This window comes from Aulonocara stuartgranti, assembly GCF_965226115.1.
Source record: "Aulonocara stuartgranti genome assembly, chromosome: 16".
Classification (NCBI taxonomy): Eukaryota; Metazoa; Chordata; class Actinopteri; order Cichliformes; family Cichlidae; genus Aulonocara; species Aulonocara stuartgranti.
In genome coordinates, this window is record NC_138952.1 from 6,527,806 (window position 1) to 6,547,530 (window position 19,725).

At 40.6% G+C, this 19,725-nt stretch overlaps 2 protein-coding genes across 11 annotated transcripts in view; both read right to left on the reverse strand.

The window, feature by feature from the left end:
- LOC309691066 (tensin-1-like) overlaps positions 1-19,725 on the reverse strand; it is a 243,244-nt gene that overhangs the window by 189,153 nt on the left and 34,366 nt on the right. For 7 of the 10 annotated variants that reach the window (XM_082508581.1, XM_082508582.1, XM_082508596.1 and 4 more), the window contains exon 1: positions 1,972-2,301. The exons of 1 other annotated variant lie outside the window; for it this stretch is intronic. In XM_082508581.1, the coding sequence (XP_082364707.1) occupies positions 1,972-2,070 (99 nt within the window). In that variant the 5' untranslated portion in view covers positions 2,071-2,301. Of the gene's footprint in view, positions 1-1,971; positions 2,302-19,725 lie in introns of those variants that run through there. 2 more of the 10 variants (XM_082508587.1, XM_082508594.1) reach the window with 1 other exon arrangement.
- cyp27a1.1 (cytochrome P450, family 27, subfamily A, polypeptide 1.1) lies at positions 7,312-17,971 on the reverse strand. The gene is made up of 9 exons (XM_082508609.1): positions 17,615-17,971; positions 16,971-17,152; positions 13,776-13,975; positions 13,412-13,609; positions 10,770-10,933; positions 10,427-10,593; positions 10,040-10,121; positions 9,679-9,879; positions 7,312-9,378 (listed from the first exon to the last, which is right to left on the reverse strand). Exons 1-9 carry the CDS (start codon positions 17,909-17,911, stop codon positions 9,262-9,264), a joined length of 1,608 nt encoding a protein of 535 aa, XP_082364735.1. The 5' UTR covers positions 17,912-17,971; the 3' UTR covers positions 7,312-9,261.

Below are 19,725 nucleotides of genomic sequence, written 5' to 3' on the forward strand. Positions count from 1 at the left end.
CATATTGTAAAAGCCGAAACGGAACTGGGCCAAAGCTGGTGCACTGGACATAATCAAAATATATACATTTAAAGTAGAAAAACTCGCACCATCATTTAAACAGAGGCTTCTCAGACAGTGGGAGGCTCTAAGGACCAGAGTGGAAAGAAATCTAAGTTGGTTGTTTTTCCAGCGAAACTGGAACTGCTTCTTACCATCAATGGCACCTAGCAAAGCCTTAAATGACCCTTTGAACATCTCACTCAGCCAGCAGGCCCTGCAGAAGCAGAATACCTCCACGCAACGTTATTTGTTCCTTTTAATTGATTTTCTCAATAAACTTAAAATTTTGTCTCCACTCTATGGATCCAGGACATCATACAATTCATGTTGAGACCCGACACATGAGCCACAACAAAGGTTTTAGAAACACAGGCTGATGTAAACAGTTGCCAGCAGCGCTTCGGGAGGTCGAGAAAGAAGCAGTGTGTATCATACCGGCACAAGCATGCATTTATCCACACATCTGCAGGCTGCACAGGGGTATAAGAATGTACATCACAATGTGATCACAAGAGAGCACAGAGGTCTTGATTTGCCAGATTCTGATTGCAGAAACGCAAAATTTATGAACAAATACAAAGAAAGAGGGAAAAGACTGTTAAATAACTCCCACCCTTGGAGCAAGAAGCACCTTTTGAGCTTATCTGTAGGGCTACAGGTTAGAAATATCTGATCACAGCAGAAAAAGATTAGAAAAGGGAAGAAAATGCAAATAAAGAGGCTGACACGGGCATGTGATCTTGAAAGTAACTAAAATGTATCATAAGTGCAAAAGCTGTATCAGATTATTTTCATCACGCTAAAAGTATGATAAGTTAGACTCAAGATTAACTTCACACATACAGTAGTTTATGAATGACCTTAAAAAATTCCTCTGAGAATGATCAGGTACAAAGACTGGACTGAAAAAAGAGTCACAGCCAGTGTCCAAAGAAAAACTTTGAAAACCCTTCAGAAAGCCTAGAAGAAATGATGGGTGGCTTATGACTTTTGCACAGCACTATAGCTCATTCTAAGCAGAGAGCCTAAAACCATATTAACTTTTGGGGGGTCAGACTTTGGAAAACTTCCTGATTACCTCTAAATTACACCAAACCAACCGGAGGCTGTTCGCAGCTGCAGTTTGGCATCGGGACTGATCTTCAAAGAGAGCCTACAGCTCAAAGTTGATTTTCCTGTCAGAGAGGTGCTGAGAGGTGGGTAGTTTATCTTCTCAGAGCGGCTGAAAGACTGGCTCAAACATATCTAAAAGTGTTGATGTGGCACAAGTCACAGCCACGCTAACTTGTGATTTAAACTTGACCCTTTACTGAGCTACTCTGAAGGCTCCACCACCGCAGACACAGCAGCGGAGGGTAAGAGAAAGAAAATGTAAATTATTTCCATGACATCACCACAGGTAGCTCCTTTGATGCGTGTTTTTGTCATGGACTAAAAGCATGACTGAACTTGGACTTTTCAGAGTTGCCCTTGGCATCCATTGTAGTGAATGGTTTACCTCATTTCCTCCCAGGAGCAGTGTTTGAATGCCTAATGTCAACGCAGGAATTAGACGCACACTAAACCTGGATTGATGCTCGTGAACAGGCTGTTTCTTGTTCATTTAAGGAGCACTGGATATATCCTGCTCTCACTGGGTGACTTATTGCTGGAGAGAATCTGATGTTGCCTGCAATCGACTTTAGCAAGCGGAACCAAAGGTCGATAAGTCTTATCTGATGTCCTACATAAAGAAAGTCATCTGGCTTATGTACTACACACACATACACACACGCGTAAGCAAATAAACAAACCGAGCCTGCAGCGAAAACAACCTGAACAAACACGCAGGCAAGCCCTGTCTGTTCTTTTGCTAAAATTGGACGCCCACTCGTGTCTGCGCACATTGGCCACCCGCGCGTTTCCCCCCTTCTGGCAACTTCTCCTTACCTTCTTCGGGCTTCCTTTCTTCTTCTCCTCCCCATGGTGGTAAACAGGCATTTGCAGAAAGTCCTCTTCACAGCAGATGAAGCTCACCGAGCATCCCATCCGAGCAAAGCCAGAGCGCACACGTCCAAACCCATTCAAAGACTCCCAGCACTCGGTGCCCTTGTTCTCTCACGCCACTGCTGCAGCTGTAGGCGCACTAATTACTGCTTCATTCCGCTTAAACGCATCGTGAATCGGCGCAGTCTGTGCGGCATCACTGTGCGCTGTTTGGGGCGCGGAGAAGTTTCCAGGAGTTTGTCGCACTTGTTTTCGCCCGCACGCGCAGACTGAGCGCTTCCCACTGCAGACTGTGGAGGACGAACAGGTAGCCTTAAACACTGAAGGTGTTCCTCCCTCCCTCTCTCGCTCTCTCTCTTCACTTCATTTATTCGGACAGTACACACTAGCTGTGTTACATTACTGTAAAGACTGAAACACGTCCATTTCTGTCCTAACAGGTACAATCCACACAAATGCTCTCCCTCCGCCTTCCCCGGGGTAATTATCTGACCTCCAGGTAAACATGTGCAGGGGTGTGTCCAGAGATTGGCGGCATCAGGTGGTACAGGCCCAAACTTATTCCACTGCTTTTTTTTGTTTCTTTTAATGAGTTCCAGTGTTTGACATATTCTTTAATGTGTATTTAAAAAGGGATGACGCTGCATCCTGTGACAGGTGAACACACCTGCCAGGACATGTTTTAGTATTATACTGGCATGCAGCTTGTTTTACACTATAGATTTAAAGCATGCATATTATTTAATAATACAAGTTGCACATCCTTCTTACACAATGTCAGTCTTACTTTAACTGTTTCACTTAACTTCAATTATACTTTCCTTGTTTTTTTTTTATCACTGTTGTAAATACATAAATTCCTGCACTATCTCATAGTATGAGGTCCTGTGTGTGGCACTTTTATTTTAACCTTGTTGTTTATTGTTGTGTATTGTAGACTGTTCTATTTTTACTCTTTATCATGCTACTGTAACACAAAACTTTCCCCTGTGGGATCAAAGTATCTAACTTACTATCTATTATACTACAACTGCAGAATAACAATATTGATAAGACAGTGTGTCAGCTGTTATAAAGTCTCAGTAACGCCTCCTGAGGCTGGTTATGTTGGAAAATTTGACCAGACTGACAAAAACTAAGGATGTTTCCTGTTTATTTTCATTTGTACTTTTAAGGAAGTTTAAATTTAAAGAAAAGTTTCACACATACTTTTAAGTTCTGTTTTAGTTCACTGTAATAAGATAGTACCACACCCCCTGAAATATAATTACCTGGTTTTAATGTACATGTGCTTTATTTAGTACAACCCCAGTTCCTGAAAAACGTTGTGAGTCACTGTGTAAAATGTACATTAAAAACAGGATGTAATGTTCTATAAATCTCTTAAACCCATATTTTATTGACAATAGAACATACTAAATGTTGAAACCGAGAAAGCAGCACATCTCATAAAAGTTGGGACAGCGCCATGTTTCCCATCGTGTAGCATCCCCTCTTTTTTGAACTACAGTCTGCAAAAATATGGGAACTGAGGAGAGCAGCTGAAGGACTTTTTGGGAGATGAATGTTGTCTCATTCTTGTCAGGTAGAGGACCATAGCTGCTCAACAGTCCTGGTTCAGCTTTGTCGCATGTTTCATGTCATGATCCTTCAAATGTTCACAGCTGTTCAAAGCTCTGAACTGCAGACAGGTCAGTTCAGCACCCAGACTCTTCTACTATGAAGCCATGCTGCTAGAAGAGCTGCAGTATTTGATTAAGCATTGTCTTATTGAAATATGCGTCTGGATCCAAATGTATGTTCCTCTAAAAGCTCTGCATACCTTTTAGCATTGGTGGTACCTTTCTATCATCTTTGAATGATAGAGCTTTAACCTGCATTTGTGAACAGCGTAGTGAACTGTTTTCACGGACAGTGGTTTGTGCAAGTGTTTATGGCTGTTTTGATGCAGTGCAGTGCTCCATGAGGCATCCAATAGTGATTTTCAGCCCTCCTTATGCACAGATTTCTCCAGGTTATGTTAAAAATATTATGTAGTGTAGCTGATTAGATATTGTACTTCATACCATTTACTTTATAGCTTTAATTTAATTGCATTATTTAAAATTACCTGGCAGTAAAGAAGTAATCAAAGTCATGTCCTGTTGCAACATTAAATTGATACTCTGTGCATTCAGTTATGAAATGTAGATGATTCTGCACAATATGTACTTTAAGTATAAAATTAGTTGCTTTGAGTATACTATCCTGCTATTAAGTAGCACAATAGAGTAAAAAATATCAGGAGACAGTCAATGAAAGTTAAAAAGAAATCCTGTGAAATATTAATTTTACTATTAGAATTTAAGTTTTAGTTTTTTAGCTCATTACATGGATTTTTTGATTGCTGGTTGAACACTAAGTGCAAAACAAGCAATACAATCTTCCAGTGTGCTGTATTTTAATTTGTAACTTTGTAACTGAGACAAAAGATTTGCATTTCTCAAATCCATAAAATCCTTCAAGCGCTTCAGTTTTAGTTCTTCAACCCTGGTGTGAGGAGTTTGCAGAGTGAATGAATCTCTGGGGTATGTAGTCAAGTGAGGTTAAAGGGCTTTTCATGCAATGATGCTTCCCCCTGCTGGATCATTTGTAAAGTAGTGACCAGAGTCAACAGAGCTGCCCGCTTTTAACCTTTCTTTAACCTGTCTTTCTATTGGATACAAAAATACTTACAAAGCTGCACAGCTATCCTCCATAACTTTCTTCTATTCCTGGACACTATCCTGTGTAACGCTGTGTGAGACTGTTACATCATTTCAAAGTCGGTTTATTGTCTTGTAAGTGTATATGTCACGTAATGTACTTGAAAATAACGATGGGAAAGCCGCACAAACTTCAAGCAGTTATTTCCTGCACCCAGTCTCTTTCCTGAATCTTTTACCTGCCACAGAAATCGATTTATGTTCAGGAAAGATGGTGAATCTCGGTGAACTTCGATAAGAACCGACAGCGGTTTTAGACCCTGAAACTAAGGAAGCAACAACATGAAAACCAGATTACCAGAAGTACTAAAACATATTACTGAGGACACTAATAGACTATGAGAGGACGGACATACAGAAATATAAGAGGTCCAGGACCTTGACAGCATCCACGCTGAACGTAAATGAGCTGGATTACCCCCAAGATGTAACCGTGAGGATGCAAGGAGCAGAAATACTGAAGGTGAACAAGTTTAAGTACCTGGGGTCAACCATCCAAAGCAACGGGCGATGCACAGGAGAGGTGAAGAAGAGAGTGCAGGCAGGGTGGAGTGGGTGGAAAGGAGTGAAAGGGAAAGTTTGCAACATGGTAGGGAGACCTGCCACAACGTATGGTTTGGAGTCAGTGGCAGGAGGCGTAGATATGGAGAACATGCAGACGATTGGTATGACAGAGGCGAATGCTATGGACAGGGTGGCAGATAAAGCCAAAGCTGACAACACTTCAATAAAAACCGAGACTCCGATCGATGCATGAGAAGAAGAAGCACACTTTTTTTCTTTTTATAATCTGTACCTACCTTCTCTTGTATCTTCAGTAACAATGCCGAAAATGTTATACCTTCAGATTTCCCCGTTAGAAAAAGCCAATTAATTGCTTCCATTTAACACTACAACTCAACCAGTATTTTTTGACTCAATAATAAAGCCTATCTATGAAAAGCCTTCAGCTGATCCAACATGCTGCAGCTAGAGTCCTGACAGGGATTAGGAAGAGAGAACATATTTCTCCCATACCGGCTTCTCTTCACTGGTTCCCTGTTAAATTCAGAATCCAATCTAAAATCCTGCTTCTCACACACAAGTTCTTGAACAATCAGTCCCCATCTTATCTTAATTACCTTATAGTACCATATCACCCCATTAGAGCACTTCACTCTTGCATTGCAGGCTTACTTGTTGTTCCTAGAGTATTTGAAAGTAGAATGGGAGGCAGAGCCTTCAGTTTTCAGGCCCCTCTTCTATAGAACCAGCTTCCAGTTTGGATTCAGAAGACAGACACTATCTCTACTTTTAAGATCAGGCTTAACACTTTCCTTATATAGCAATCCTAATTCACTTGCTTGATCACGTAACATATAAATTAACACATTAGTACACTGTGCAGATAATAACAGACACAATTACATAGACTTTATCAGAAAAACATTTTACCTTAACAAAGATATATAATTTGAGTAAAATGAAGATAAACAATTAACAGAAACTGAACAATTCACCTCATTCAGTCTTTTGAGTGTACCATGGGTTTCATAACATACTTTCAGAGTACTTTCAGACATGTGGCTTAGGTACAAGGTGATATAGAGATTAAAAAGCGTTTTTTCTTTCTCTGTCTCTCTCTCATGCTCACTTTCTTTTTGTCTTGTCCCACTTTCCAGCACATGCTGCTCCTTTTTCTCCAAACTTCTAACAAAGAAAATGTTGTAGCCATTTTAGTTTCCTTCAAAAAGTGTTAACTCAGTTAAAGGTTTTCATGAAGTTAGCACTGTTGCCTCACAGCAAAAAAAGGTCCTGAGTTCGACTCTACCATCAGGCTGGAGTCCTTTCTGTGTGGAGTTGCATGTTCTCCCTGTGTTTGCGTGGGTTCTCTCTGTGTTTGCGTGGGTTCTCTCTGGGTACTCCAGCTTCCTTCAACAGTCCAATGGCATTCAGTTGGTGGGGTTAAGTTGACTGGTGATTCTAAATTGCTCATAGGTGTGAATGTGAGCATGAATGGTTGTTGGATTCTCTGTGTTAGCCCTGCAACAGACTGGCGATGTCTCCAAGATGTACCCTGCCTCTCACCCTGTGGTAGCTGGGATAGCCTCCTGTCCCCCATTCCCCAGCTCAACTCTGACAAGGACAATAACTGAATAAACTAAATAAACTGCACAGATGGATAAAACCTGTCATACATTGCATTATATGTATATACAATAATCATCTTTTATTGAATTGATTTAAAAAAAAAACAGTTTAGATGTGTTTTTCTATTAGAAAAAGCTCATCTGATGATTTTCAAATCACGTAAAGGAATGAAAAAATAAAGGAGGTTAAAGATTTTAAGTTTTTAGGAATAATTTTAGATTTACATCTCAAATTTGATAAGCATGTAAAGAAGATTTCAAAGATGGTTAAGGTTAATCTGACTTGTCTTAAGTTAACTCGGCATTACATACCCACTTCAGTACCTCAGTTATTTATGCATTTGTTAAGGGTTCAAATATTGAGGAGGGATACAGGAGGAAATCCAAATAACAACACTGATCCGGCCGGGTGGAGTCAAACGATGAGTTTAATGAACACACGTGTGGGAGATGAACACTGTACGCAGACAGCATCGATCTCACTCGAACAATACACAATCAGTTGTTTTTATACCTTCAGGGAAATTTATGACGCCCCCTCATGCGTCATCACATACATAAGTTTCAAAACCACAATGACTTTTAACACAGTTTGAAAAAGCAACATCGCCTCGTCTCCATGCCAGGTGTCTTCCTGTCGCTGCCGGACGCTCGCTTATCGTCTGGAACATCAGCAGCAGTTCTGCAACAAACTGTTCTTTTGTAGGCACAATTTTGCAGTCACAAGCAAAATATGATTAACCTCTCACCTAAAAATGAGTCTATCTACTGTGTGTGTGTGTGTGGGTGTGTATGTGTCAACCTGAAATGCACTCAGTTTCACCTCTCACCTCACCAGCTAAACCTTGTAACCTTTCCACCAGACCAGAGGCTCATCCTTATGTGTAATAACCTAACTGAAACTATATCTGTAACATGTTGAATAAATTTTTTAATCAAGAACCTCTACTAAAAGCTTAATCAAAAGATATAAATGAATAAAAGACAACAATGAATAACCTGGTTAGTCAAATAGCATCCTCCCAACAGCTCCTCAAAGTAACTTACACTTAGACTCTGCTTTAGTTTCACTTTCACAAGCACGCTCTGCAAAAGCCTGCGCTTCCTGTCTACTTTGGCACAGAGTGTACTCAGAGTTAGGCCTTTCTTTTATAATGCAATGTAATCTACATATAAACATTTAAGATTATGAAAAGCATTCCAAAGCATTTAAGATTATCGATTTAACTCAACAGTTTAAAGTGGTTATAACTGCACCTGTAATAAAGGCTAATTGGGTGCCAATATGTTTAAACATCTGAATACAATATCAATGCTGTAGATTATGTTATTAATGCAATGATAATGATGATGACCATGAACAATAGCAGTAAAGTATTTCTCTGATCTCCACACATTCCATGATATTCTCTCATTTTTCATATTTTATGACAGTTTGGACTCAAGCAGCACCATCTACAGTTCAGCATCCTTATATAATCAATCTTTGAAAATAATGGATAAAAAATCTGTTTGGTGGAATCATTGTCACATTTTAAAGAAATATAATTGACTTAGTTTAGGAGCTTCAATCACTTGTGTTGTCTTAAATTACCCTTCAAGTGTATAAATAGGCTGGTCCCAGAGTGTCTAATAGATACATCCAAAGACAAGATAGTAATCGCATTACTAGGAGTATAGTGAATGGCAACCGCAAAATATCATATCGCAGATCTAAATTTGGACAATCAGCGTTTTCCATAAAGGCTTGCCATCTGTGGAACACACTTCCATCTGATATCAAATTGATTACAGATGTTAGTTCCTTTACATTGAAGGTTAAAAGTTAGTTAAAGGGAAATCAGAGCTGTAGTGATTTCAATTAATCTTTTTTTTGTGGGGTTTGTTTGTTTGTTTGTTTGTTTTTACATTGTCTGTTAATTGTAGCTGTATTCATGGTGTATTTTGGTTTCATGAAAATGTATGTTTTAACTCTGTGTATTGTGAATGTAAGCCCAACAAGGGACAATTGTTGAAAATTAGCTATAGCTGTAATGTTATGTGCAGCACATCAGTTTTATGTTTTATACTTGGACTATGTTAAACTGCACTGTCTGTTTTAAATAAAGAATTATTATTATATCACTAAGTACACTAAGAGATTATGAGAGGATGGATATACAGAACTATAAGCTGACTGCTGCAGTACATACATAGAGGAACAGTGTTAAGTTGAACTCTTATAGCATTACTTTGATGATACAACATTTAAAATTGGATGAGTTTAGGCATTTCAATTTGTGATTACAAAGGTTTAAAATCCTCTGCTCCCGTCTCACTGACTTAATACAAACCACCATCACTCAGTCTGCTGTCTTTTCTTATCTTCTGTCCACAAAGTGCAAATTTAGTTGTTTGTCTGGTATCAGAACTGTGCGGCTGATGGATCTCAGCTCTCCCAGTGTGGGGTCGGGTTTGATTTCAAACTGCCTGATAAGCTGTGAAAAAAAAATAGAGTTAGTGAGTTGTCTGAAACGTGGATGACAATTGATTTGAATATAGACAAATGTATTATCCCACACAATCACAAACAACAGAGATGCATAAGACACGTATATACCCTTCAGCATTAATGAAGCCGTTCCAGATTTCCGTCAGATTTTTTCCCACTTTCCATGAGACCCCTCCCCCCCCCCCAAACCCCTGCACTTATTGTTGGACACACCTGGGTCACATTTAAAAAAATCCAGGAGTTTCCCTGGGATGTTCAGCAGTTTTTTCTCCTTCTTGTCACTTACTTGAAACAGGAGCAGATACATCTCGAGCTCAGCAATCCTGCGACCGACACAGCCTCTTACTCCAAAGCCAAACGGGATGGAGCCGAAGGGGTTTGGCCTCTCACGGCCGTCTCGGAGCCATCGCTCTGGCTTAAATGTGAACGAGTCGGGGAATGTGTCCTCATCATGGCTGATGGCATAGTGACAAAAGGTGAACGGCGTCTGTAAAGCAATCAACAACTGGAAGTCAACACAATATGGAATACTGATCCTCACTTATAACAAAATAGCCTTTTTATATCCAGGCATCATAAATATGTCTTATTAAGTTAATACAAAAAGCACTCACAAACAATCTAACAATGGTTAAAAGCAGACCTACTTTTTTTGGGAACTCATATCCACCAACAGAAACATTCTTTTCTGCAATGATCCTCGCATTCATAGAAACAACAGGATACATCCTGCAAGACAAGTTATTTTTTGTTTGCATGTTACTTTAGGCTGGTTCATAGTCTGGCTTCTTCTTAAGCAGGTGAATAAGGATGTTGACTGATGAATTAGTCTACATTTAACCTGTTAAGAGCCATGAGTTCAAATAAAACCCATTTTGGCTGCTAAATAGACAAACTTCAGGAAACTTGAAGCTTATTTTCACTTTCAAAGATTTTCAGTTTGGCTGTTACAAATATGTGAAAACTATCTACTAAAAACATGTTTGTTTCCTGCATTAATCGCTTCAGTTAAAGCTAAATTGCAGCAGTCTCACCTCAGCGTCTCTTTGATAACTGCCTTTAAATACGACATGCCAGTGATGTCAGCAGCGGTGGGGATCCGGTCTAATGGTACCATAGTGGACACTTCTTTATAGAGTCTTTCCTGGATATCAGGGTTCTTGGAAAGCTCGTGCAAAGCCCACGTGAGAGTGTTGGAGGTCTTGGGAGTTTAAAAAATGTGAAAGTAAACTTTTGAAGACATATATGCTGAGCCTTGCATACATGTACGTGCAAAAGAAAAGTGAATACACCGAGTGGTGAGCTTTGATGATTAGAGCCGTGCAGAGTGCCTTTTTACATGTGATTTTTTATTACTAGTATTGGTATTCCATTTACCGTGTCCACTCCAGCTAAGAGGAGCTCAGTGACGCTGCCATACACATCTTTAGTGCTCATCTGCGTGTTTGAGAGTAGGTATGTCAGGTATTCACCCTCCACATCCTGCTTGTTGTCAACCCGCTGCTGAATCATCTCCAACTTCTTGTCAATCAATTTTTTGGCTAGAACAGGTGCATAAAAATGGTGCAAAAAAAAAAAAAATAGTTGGAACACTGTATAATATCAGTCAAAACAGAATGCAGTCATTTACTCATAAACCCATATTTTACTAGCAACAGGACATAGGATGAAATATACTGTATCAACTGAGACAATTTATTATTTCATGAAACATATTAGCTTGGGTTCAATTTGATGGAAACAACATATCTTTAAAACGTAGGGACAGTTGCACCAAACTGGCAACAGTTCAGTACCATCAGTACCATAACTGGTACTTTTATATCTTTTATATCCATAACTTGATATAAAAAAAGAGCATCTTATAGAGGCAGTGTTTCTCAGAGGTAAAGATAGATTATTCACCAATCTGCAACAAAAGACCATAATCTAGAAATGCTGCCATCTACTCTGGGACAAAGCTCATTTAAAATAGAGGCAAAGTGGAAAACCGATCTGTTTGTTTGTTTCACTTTATTAAAGACACACATGGGCCCATAAAAAAATTAATTCCATAGCGTTACACAGTTATATAAAGGCTAAAATGTCAATGGTTCCATAATTTTGAATAAAACCTAACTGAACTTAGTGCAGGGTCAGTCAGAGATACAGTTATATGGGTCCGCTGCCACTGGCCAGCGAGCCTTGAAGCTACAAATGCTGGCCTAGGACCACCTGCTGGCATGATGGGAACACCCACGAGGACAGCCATGGCTGGTAATAACGGACCGACTGGTCCTGGCCCCACGAAGGCCACCGACTAACCCTTTTTCATCTGGGTTTTCTCCACAGGTCCCAGCCGTTACGGACACCATGCCCAGCTCACCTAGGGCTGCATAGGCATTGGGGCAGGAATGCTGGAGATGTGGGCAACCGGGGTATCTCCGTTGGGACTGTCCGTTAATGGAGGTGGGACAGGTGCTACGTATTGCCAGCCCTCCAATGCCCTACCCTGATTCAGGAGAGACATACCGTTTACCGGTAAGGTGCCCAGGGGGTATATGCCAGGCTTTAGTGAACTCGGGCTGTACGCAGACCCTGGTCCACCAAACCCTGCTGGAGGCTGAGTGGGTGGAGGTGAAGTGTGTGCACGGGGACATTCATAAATGTCCCTCAGTGCAAATAGAAATTAGATATCAGGAAATCTGGAATCTGGTCCGGCGGACGGAGCAGTGCCAGGCAGCGCTTGTGCGGGTGAAAAAAGCCCCCTGTGGATAACTGCTGTTCCACACACCTAACAGCTCCCTCCTTTTTATTCTGCAGACCGAGGAAATGAACCATTCGGCTTGTTATCAGCACTCAGTTCAAAAGTCTGTATCTCAGATGGTATATGGTGCATCAGTACCTGTGAAAGTCTGGAAATGCTCCATAAATGCTGAAAGGTATCGCATTGCATATTTCATCAGGATAATGTTAAACTGCATACTGCATCTATTCCAACAGCATGGCTTTTTACTAGATGAGTCCAAATGCTGAACCGGTCTGCCTGCGGTTTAGACCTTTCACCAACTGAAAACTTTCAGACCATCACGAAAAGTTCCTCTGGCAAAAGTCCAGCAGCTGGTCTCCTGTTGTTGTTGACTGTTGCTAAAAGAAGAGGACATGCTGCACAGTAGAAAACATGGCCCGTTTTGTTGCTGCCAATTGCCATGTGTCTCTGTACTGAAGCCCAGTTTTGGACCCAAAGTGCAGGATGCAGAGGACAGGACATGAAATCAATTTAACTTTAACTAAACCAAGAAAATTAAAGCAGAGGGTTACACAGCACGTGTATAAGGGAGAACATGACAAGGAATATAGACAAACAAGAGGGAAGGGGGCAAAGTGGAGACACCTGGTGAGAAAAGCTGAACTGAATCCGAGCTGAATTGAACATAATGCACATGAGACAAGAAACTATCAAAATAAAACAGGAAATGAACAGTTGACAGATCCGCATACGTGGACTTTACACAGAAACAAAAAACAAATACTGGGACTAAACTTACTACACACATGTCTTTTTGACACATGACACTGAGGACTAAGCACAGATAAGACAAGGGAAGACACAGGAACAGACGAAGGCAAAAATAAAAGGGCACCCAAAGCATAAACTGAACATACATAACCTGTTACTAAAAACTGGGAGGAGCAAATTTGATGCCAAATACTAAATAGGGGTTTATAACACAAAATGGTTCACTCTGCTACTTCACCATATTACACTACATAGCACTACATCTCTGGATAAAAGATAAAAGATGCTGAATGGTGCACATGTAGTAAAGTAACTGTAAAAGGATTCTGAATCCTCAATAAGATAAGAAAAGCACTGTATAAATACCAGCTGATAGAGAATAAGGCCGTGGCTCCTTACGGGAAGTTGGTGCAAAAACCCCCCACAGATTTATTTTTTTCTTTTTATAATAATGTTTATTGTTTCCTAACACTCTAAAACTTAACTAAAACATCAGGACTGTGAGGTTCAAACTGCTCACCAAAGCTGAAGATGCCCTCCCAGCCAGCAATGTAACGTCCCCAGTAGGGCAGCAGATTCCGGCTCCACTTGGGAAGAATAAACACTATCATGTTGTAGGAGAGCATCTGGGCTATGGAATTGATGAAATCTTGTGTACCACCAGGAATTTCCTCTTCCAGACAACCAAGCCTTGTCTCAAACAATATGGAGGCAATTCCTGAATGGATAAGAAAAAGAAAAGGCACTGAATCTAGCAACAAATTTTTTTCTTAACTTTTAGCTTCCTTTAAACTTTAGTTTGAAAATAATATTTTTTTCATTTAGTTCATTAAACAAATATGTTATTTAGCATTCAGCATTTGCAGTTTTAACCATCAGACTACCTTCTAGTGAAAACAGATAAAGCTCATTGGCAATGTTGGTCACAAAGTCTCCTGTTGGGCTGCACTGGCACAGACTGCGCATCTTCTTGGTGAAGTCTTTAACCACATCATTGATAATCCCAGAATACTGGGCCGAGTCCTTCGGATTCAGCATCCGCTTGTTAAGCACCACCCTCAGCTTGTACCACCTCTCTCCATCCCTGTTGGAACAGAAACATGTTTGCACTGAAATAAATAAATCCAAACGCAAACACAACAAAGAGTCTGAACTATGATACACTTGTGCATCCATTATGGCTGATTTTCTGCTACATTTTTCCATTCAACCAGTTTGTAGCCAGTAAACTAAAGAGCTCACACAAATATCTAAGCTGGCTGTGGTCTGCAGTTTGTTTGCTACTATGCTTACACGCGCACGCACACACGCACACACACACACACATATATGTATATAAAATGCATAGAAACATTGAGAGAGTGCATCCTTCATTTTGAGCACTATTTTAAACCAGTTTGTCTTGTGAACAAAGTAACCTTTTGTGTTTAAAGTGCAGCACAACAGACAGACCTGACCTTCATTGACTACTTTGATTATTTACTGATATTTACTGACTGGTATCTGTCACGGCGAGTGGAGTGAGCCGTGTAGAGGAAATGAAAGAGGATCCAATTACAGGCACTTGCTGAGATGCGAATGTGGTTTATTGTAGAACAAAGATGGAAATGGCAAAACGGAACAAAAATAATCTATACTGAGACAAACTAAACTATTGAACAGCAAACATGAACACAAAGGAATGTAAACAAAAGGTACATGATGGCGACAGCAGGGAAACCACACAGTAGATACGCAGACAGACCAGCGACTACAACAACAGAAGACACGACTTAAATACACTCAGGGAATACAGGGAGATTACACACAGGTGGGGAACACAGCTGGAAGTAATTGACAAGAGGAGACAAGGAAGGCAAACTGAATACACTCACATAAGACACAGACTTTCACAACAAAACAGGAAACAAGAAACGCAGACTCGACACAGAGGCAGACAGAATATAACACATGGAACTCAAACTATGCTAAACATGAGACACAACCGAAGAACAAATCCTTAAACACGAATAAACAGAAACATAGAATTCTAATAATAATCAGCAAAGCACACGAGTCTCAGAAAACAATCCAAAATGCAAAAATAAACTAAAACTTAAATAAGTTAGTTTTAGTTTATAAAATATAAGAAACTCAAAATGCTGGGTCGAAACGACCCAGAACCGTGACAGTATCACTGATGCCAAATTTAATCATTTAACATTTTTTGCCATTGGTGCATCGTTCTGATGCAGTATTTACTGATATCACATTGCTATTAGTGTTCCCTGCATCAGATTTCTTCAACAAGCCTGTGATGAGTTTATTAAACTGTGGCTCTGACTGTTGACCTAGAAAAACACCAGAGTATTACTTCTGGTGTTTTCCTCAAAATCCTCAAACTTTCTTGTAATTTCCAGCTTTTCATAATAATATGACAGATATTGGGTGTGGAGCCCACTGTCTTCAGATAAACAACACAGTTTAAAATCTGCTCAGCCTTTTAGTTTCATTTGATTGCCTAATATGGTGGTTCTCAAACTGAGCCTTTGCAGATGGTGAAGGAATGACCACCATCTGCAATATAAATTTTATTTTAGCAACATAAGCTAAAAGCACTGTGAGGGTCATGTTTTTTGACTTTTCCAGTGCTTTCAACACCATCAGGCCGACCCTCCTGGGTGATAAGTTAGCAGCGATGCAGGTGGATGCTTCTCTGGTGTCCTGGATTGTTGATTACCTGACAGGAAGACCACAATATGTACGTCTCCCACAGTGTGTGTCTGACAAGGTGATTAGCAACACAGGGGCACCACAGGGGACTGTCCTCTCCCCCTTCCTCTTCACCCTCTACACCACAGACTTCAGCCACTGCACAGAGACCTGCCATCTTCAGAAGTTTTCTGATGACTCTGCGGTGGTTGGATGCATCAGCAGGGATGATGAGACAGAGTACCGGGCTGTGGTCGACTCCTTTGTCACGTGGTGTGAGCAGAATCATCTGCAGCTCAACGTGGCAAAGACCAAGGAACTGATCGTGGACTTCAGGAAGACCAGGAAACACTTGACCCCTGTTTCAATCCAGGGGGTCAGTGTTGACATTGTGGAGGACTATAAATACCTTGGAGTACACATTGACAATAAACTGGACTGGGCTAAAAACACCACAGCACTTTACAGGAAGGGCCAGAGTCGTCTCTATTTTTTGAGGCGACTGAGGTCCTTCAACATCTGCCAGAAAATGCTGAGGATTTTCTATGAGTCTGTTGTGGCCAGTGCGATCCTCTATGCTGTTGCATGCTGGGGGAGCAGGCTGAGGGTCGCAGATGCCAACAGACTTAATAAACTGATCCGTAAGGCCAGCAATGTTGTGGGGATGGAGCTGGACTCCCTCAAGGTGGTGTCGGAGAGGCGGATGCTGTCCAAGATAAAGACAATGTTGGATAACACCTCCCACCCACTCCATGACATGTTGGTCAGTCACAGGAGCTCGTTCAGTGAGAGACTGAGATTACCGAAAAGCACCACTGAACGACACAGGAAATCATTCCTGCCTGTGGCCATCTCCCTGTACAACGCATCCACTTAACACACTGTTTACTGCTACAACTACACATGTTTCTTTTCCAAATATTTATTTATAAGTGACTTATGTATGTATGTATGTATATATATGTATATATTGTACTATTCTTAGTTAGCGTATTGTCTGTCTTGTCTTAATGTTGGTTTAAAATGGAGCACTGTAACAAAAAATAATTTCCCCCAGGGATCAATAAAGTATTCTGATTCTGATTCTGATAAATAGGTTTACTGCTGCTACTGCACTGAGCCTGACAGAGCTAAAATTAAACATTGATCCCCTTATATTGTCACCGGTTCATAAAACTTGTGGAGCATTAACATTTTTCTGATTTCTTATCTTTATGGAATATACCAGCCTGAGAGGAATCTATTTAACCCAAATAGGTCAAAAACAATCCCTTCCACTCATAATAAAACTCTTTCCCTGGAAATCTGTTACGTATTAGAATCTAAGCAATCACAATGAGATTATTTTTTAGGTGGGGCAGCATTACTACACTGTTTGGTAGTCTTACTCTGTAAAAGGTCCATAGCCGAATCCTCTCATGTCACGATATTCCCTCCACACACTCATGTCTCCTCTACAAGGGAACTTCTCATCCTTCCTCAGCAGCTCGGCCAAAAGCTCTGGGGTGCTCAAGGATATTGATCTGAGTCCGTCTCTGTAAATGGGCCCATACAGCTGCTTCTCATAGATCTGACGGTGGAAAAGTGATAAAGGTAGAGCTGCATTCTTATAGAATAAAGATGAAGACATTTGGGGATTTTTGCAATGTGCAAATTAAAAAGCAGACATTATATTTAATCAGTCAGTAATCAGATGCCAGAGGTCAGTGTGTGCTGGAGTGGCTGCATGTGATTCATCAGAGAAAGAAAGCAGCCCAAGACTCTGTGTCAGTTAGCTGTGAGACAAGCTGATACTGTCTGAAGGTAACTATGGACAAAAAAGTCATACAACCAGCCCAACATTTTCTATTATTTATTGTCACTGGAGGAAAATGCAGTCACTTGTAAACCCATGACCTCTCAGATTATCAAATTTGTCACCAGGGTTTCTGAAATGCATCAGGTGGAAAACACAAAACATCTTTGACATCGAACTGAAACAAGCACATATCACTGTGAGTGAACATAATAAAGATCATGCACTGCAGCCTACCTGAAGCTCATGCATACGTTTGTAGAAACCCTGAAACACCACTCTGCAAAGAAACTCCAAGAAGCTGACATGTGGGAGATCTTCCACTGTCCGAGGCTTTTTCTGGATGGTGGAGAGGGCCCCTGAGGCAGGGGAGACCCTTGCAACCCCTCTGGAGCAGACTGGGGCCAGGGAGATAGGGCACGGCAGCAGTGAGCTGCATTTTCTCTTCACCAGTCTACTGGACAGCCATGCAGCCATTATGAGGGGAGAATAGAAAATACAGAGAGCTCCTATTGCATGCAGAAGACTAGCCATAAAGGGAGGCGCCACATCTTGCTAAATGTTTAACCCTTCCAGCCCAGCTCTTAAGGATCAACAAAGACAAGAAGCCACAAAGGACCACAAATGGAAAAATACCTAAACTCACATTTTTCTGCTCAGTAACAGTGAGATGGCTGCTTTTAAGCAAGCCTGACTATAGTGTCAAAGTAAATCAATGACTGTTTCTAGTTACTGAATCAAAAGAATGCTTTTAATTTAAAACACATTTGTGTGATGAGCGAAACAGATGTGAGATCTGATCAACACGACTTTCAGTCTCCAGTAAACATGCTTTGGATACTGCAAGAGTTATATTTTTGTGTGTGTCTCATCTCAGTACCCTCCTACTGTACTGTACAGTGAATACAGAAAGGCAAGCAGAGGTGATAGAGATCCACTTCCACACCCTTTAATCATACACAACAAAAAAAGACCAGTCTAGTACAGTCAGTCATGTGAAACAGAAAGTATATGCTTCCTTTTCTAAAGTTGCTTCAAAAGGACTTCAGAGGACAAGTAGCAACCAGGTGCTTCTTATGAAATACACTTTATTAACTGATCATTAGTAAGAGTAATCGCCTGTGTAAAAGCAGACGTTTTGGCAGTTTTCTGGTCTGAAGCATTCAGGTGCATGTTACCATAATGCCACAATCTTCCCAGAAGTGGGCATCCCAATTAATTCACCCAAGATCGCATCGTGCAGCCCTCAGAGAAACTGTAAAAAAAAACAAAAACCCTGAGCTCCATCTCAAACTCTGAAGGCCTCAGTCAGCATGATAGTTCATGATAGCACAATTAAAAAAAGACTGAGCAAGTTTGGAAGAGTTGCCAGGAGAAATCCTCTACTCTAAAAAGAGCAGGGCAGCACAGGTTATGTTCAAAAAGCTGCATCTGAACAAACCGCAAAACTTGCGGACCGATGAGACCATACGACCAGATGTTTGATCAGCATGCATAGAAGTATGTTTGGAGATAACTAAACACATTATAGCAACAGTGAAGCAAGGTAGTGAAGGGGTGATGATTTGGGCAGCTTGCAGTCTTCAAGTCAACCATAAGGTCCTCATTGTACCAAAGCATTCTGTCACATGTGGTGATGGACATGTGGTGGTGTGACCTCAAAAGAGCTGTGAATGAATGAATGCTCAATGGCCTAAAACAACAATGTAAAACAAAGTGGATGCTAGACTGATAAATAGAAAACAATTATGTTATCACTGCTAAATGTGGTTCTATCATGGGGTGCACTTAGGTGTTCAGAAGCTTCTTCTGCATTTTAGTTCAGTTTTTGTCAAATAAATCACATCGTGTAAATAGGCAGTGTCTTATTTTTCACCTCATTTTAAGGCTTGCTGCTGATTTATATGTGAAAACTATAACTTTAACTACAACTATAACCAGAGCTGGACTGGAACAAAAGAATCGGCCCGGGCATTTTGACTAGAGACCGGCCCACCAGGTATTATAGGAAAAGCCATAAAGCCTTTGAACGAAAACAAACGCTGTTGTCACAGTGACGTACAGTCTTGTTGGTATATGTATGATTTCTATACATTTTACATCAGATAAAAACTTTGGTTGTAAGATTCAGATAATTATTTGTTAAAAGCGAGACATTTTAAATGAGAAAAAGAAAGAAAAGTATTTCCTTGTGCCCCCCTTTCCCTGTTAATGCCCTACATGGCCCCCTGGCAACACTTTGCTAGACCCGCCCCTGCACAGTTACCAGCTGTCAGCTATGTAGAAAAGGATCCTGGTGTTATTTGTCTCTCAGAAACAGTTTATAACTTCCCTTCAACTCATTCGTG

Excerpts from the sequence above, each read along its gene's own strand:
- cyp27a1.1 (XM_082508609.1), bottom strand. The coding sequence starts at position 17,911 with ATGGCTAGTCTTCTGCATGCAATAGGAGCTCTCTGTATTTTCTATTCT. Across the intron at positions 13,976-16,970 it reads GGCTATGGACCTTTTACAGA|GGATGGAGAGAGGTGGTACA; the intron begins GTAAGACTACCA and ends CTGTTCCAACAG. Across the intron at positions 9,880-10,039 it reads GATATGAGTTCCCAAAAAAA|ACGCCGTTCACCTTTTGTCA; the intron begins GTAGGTCTGCTT and ends ATTGCTTTACAG.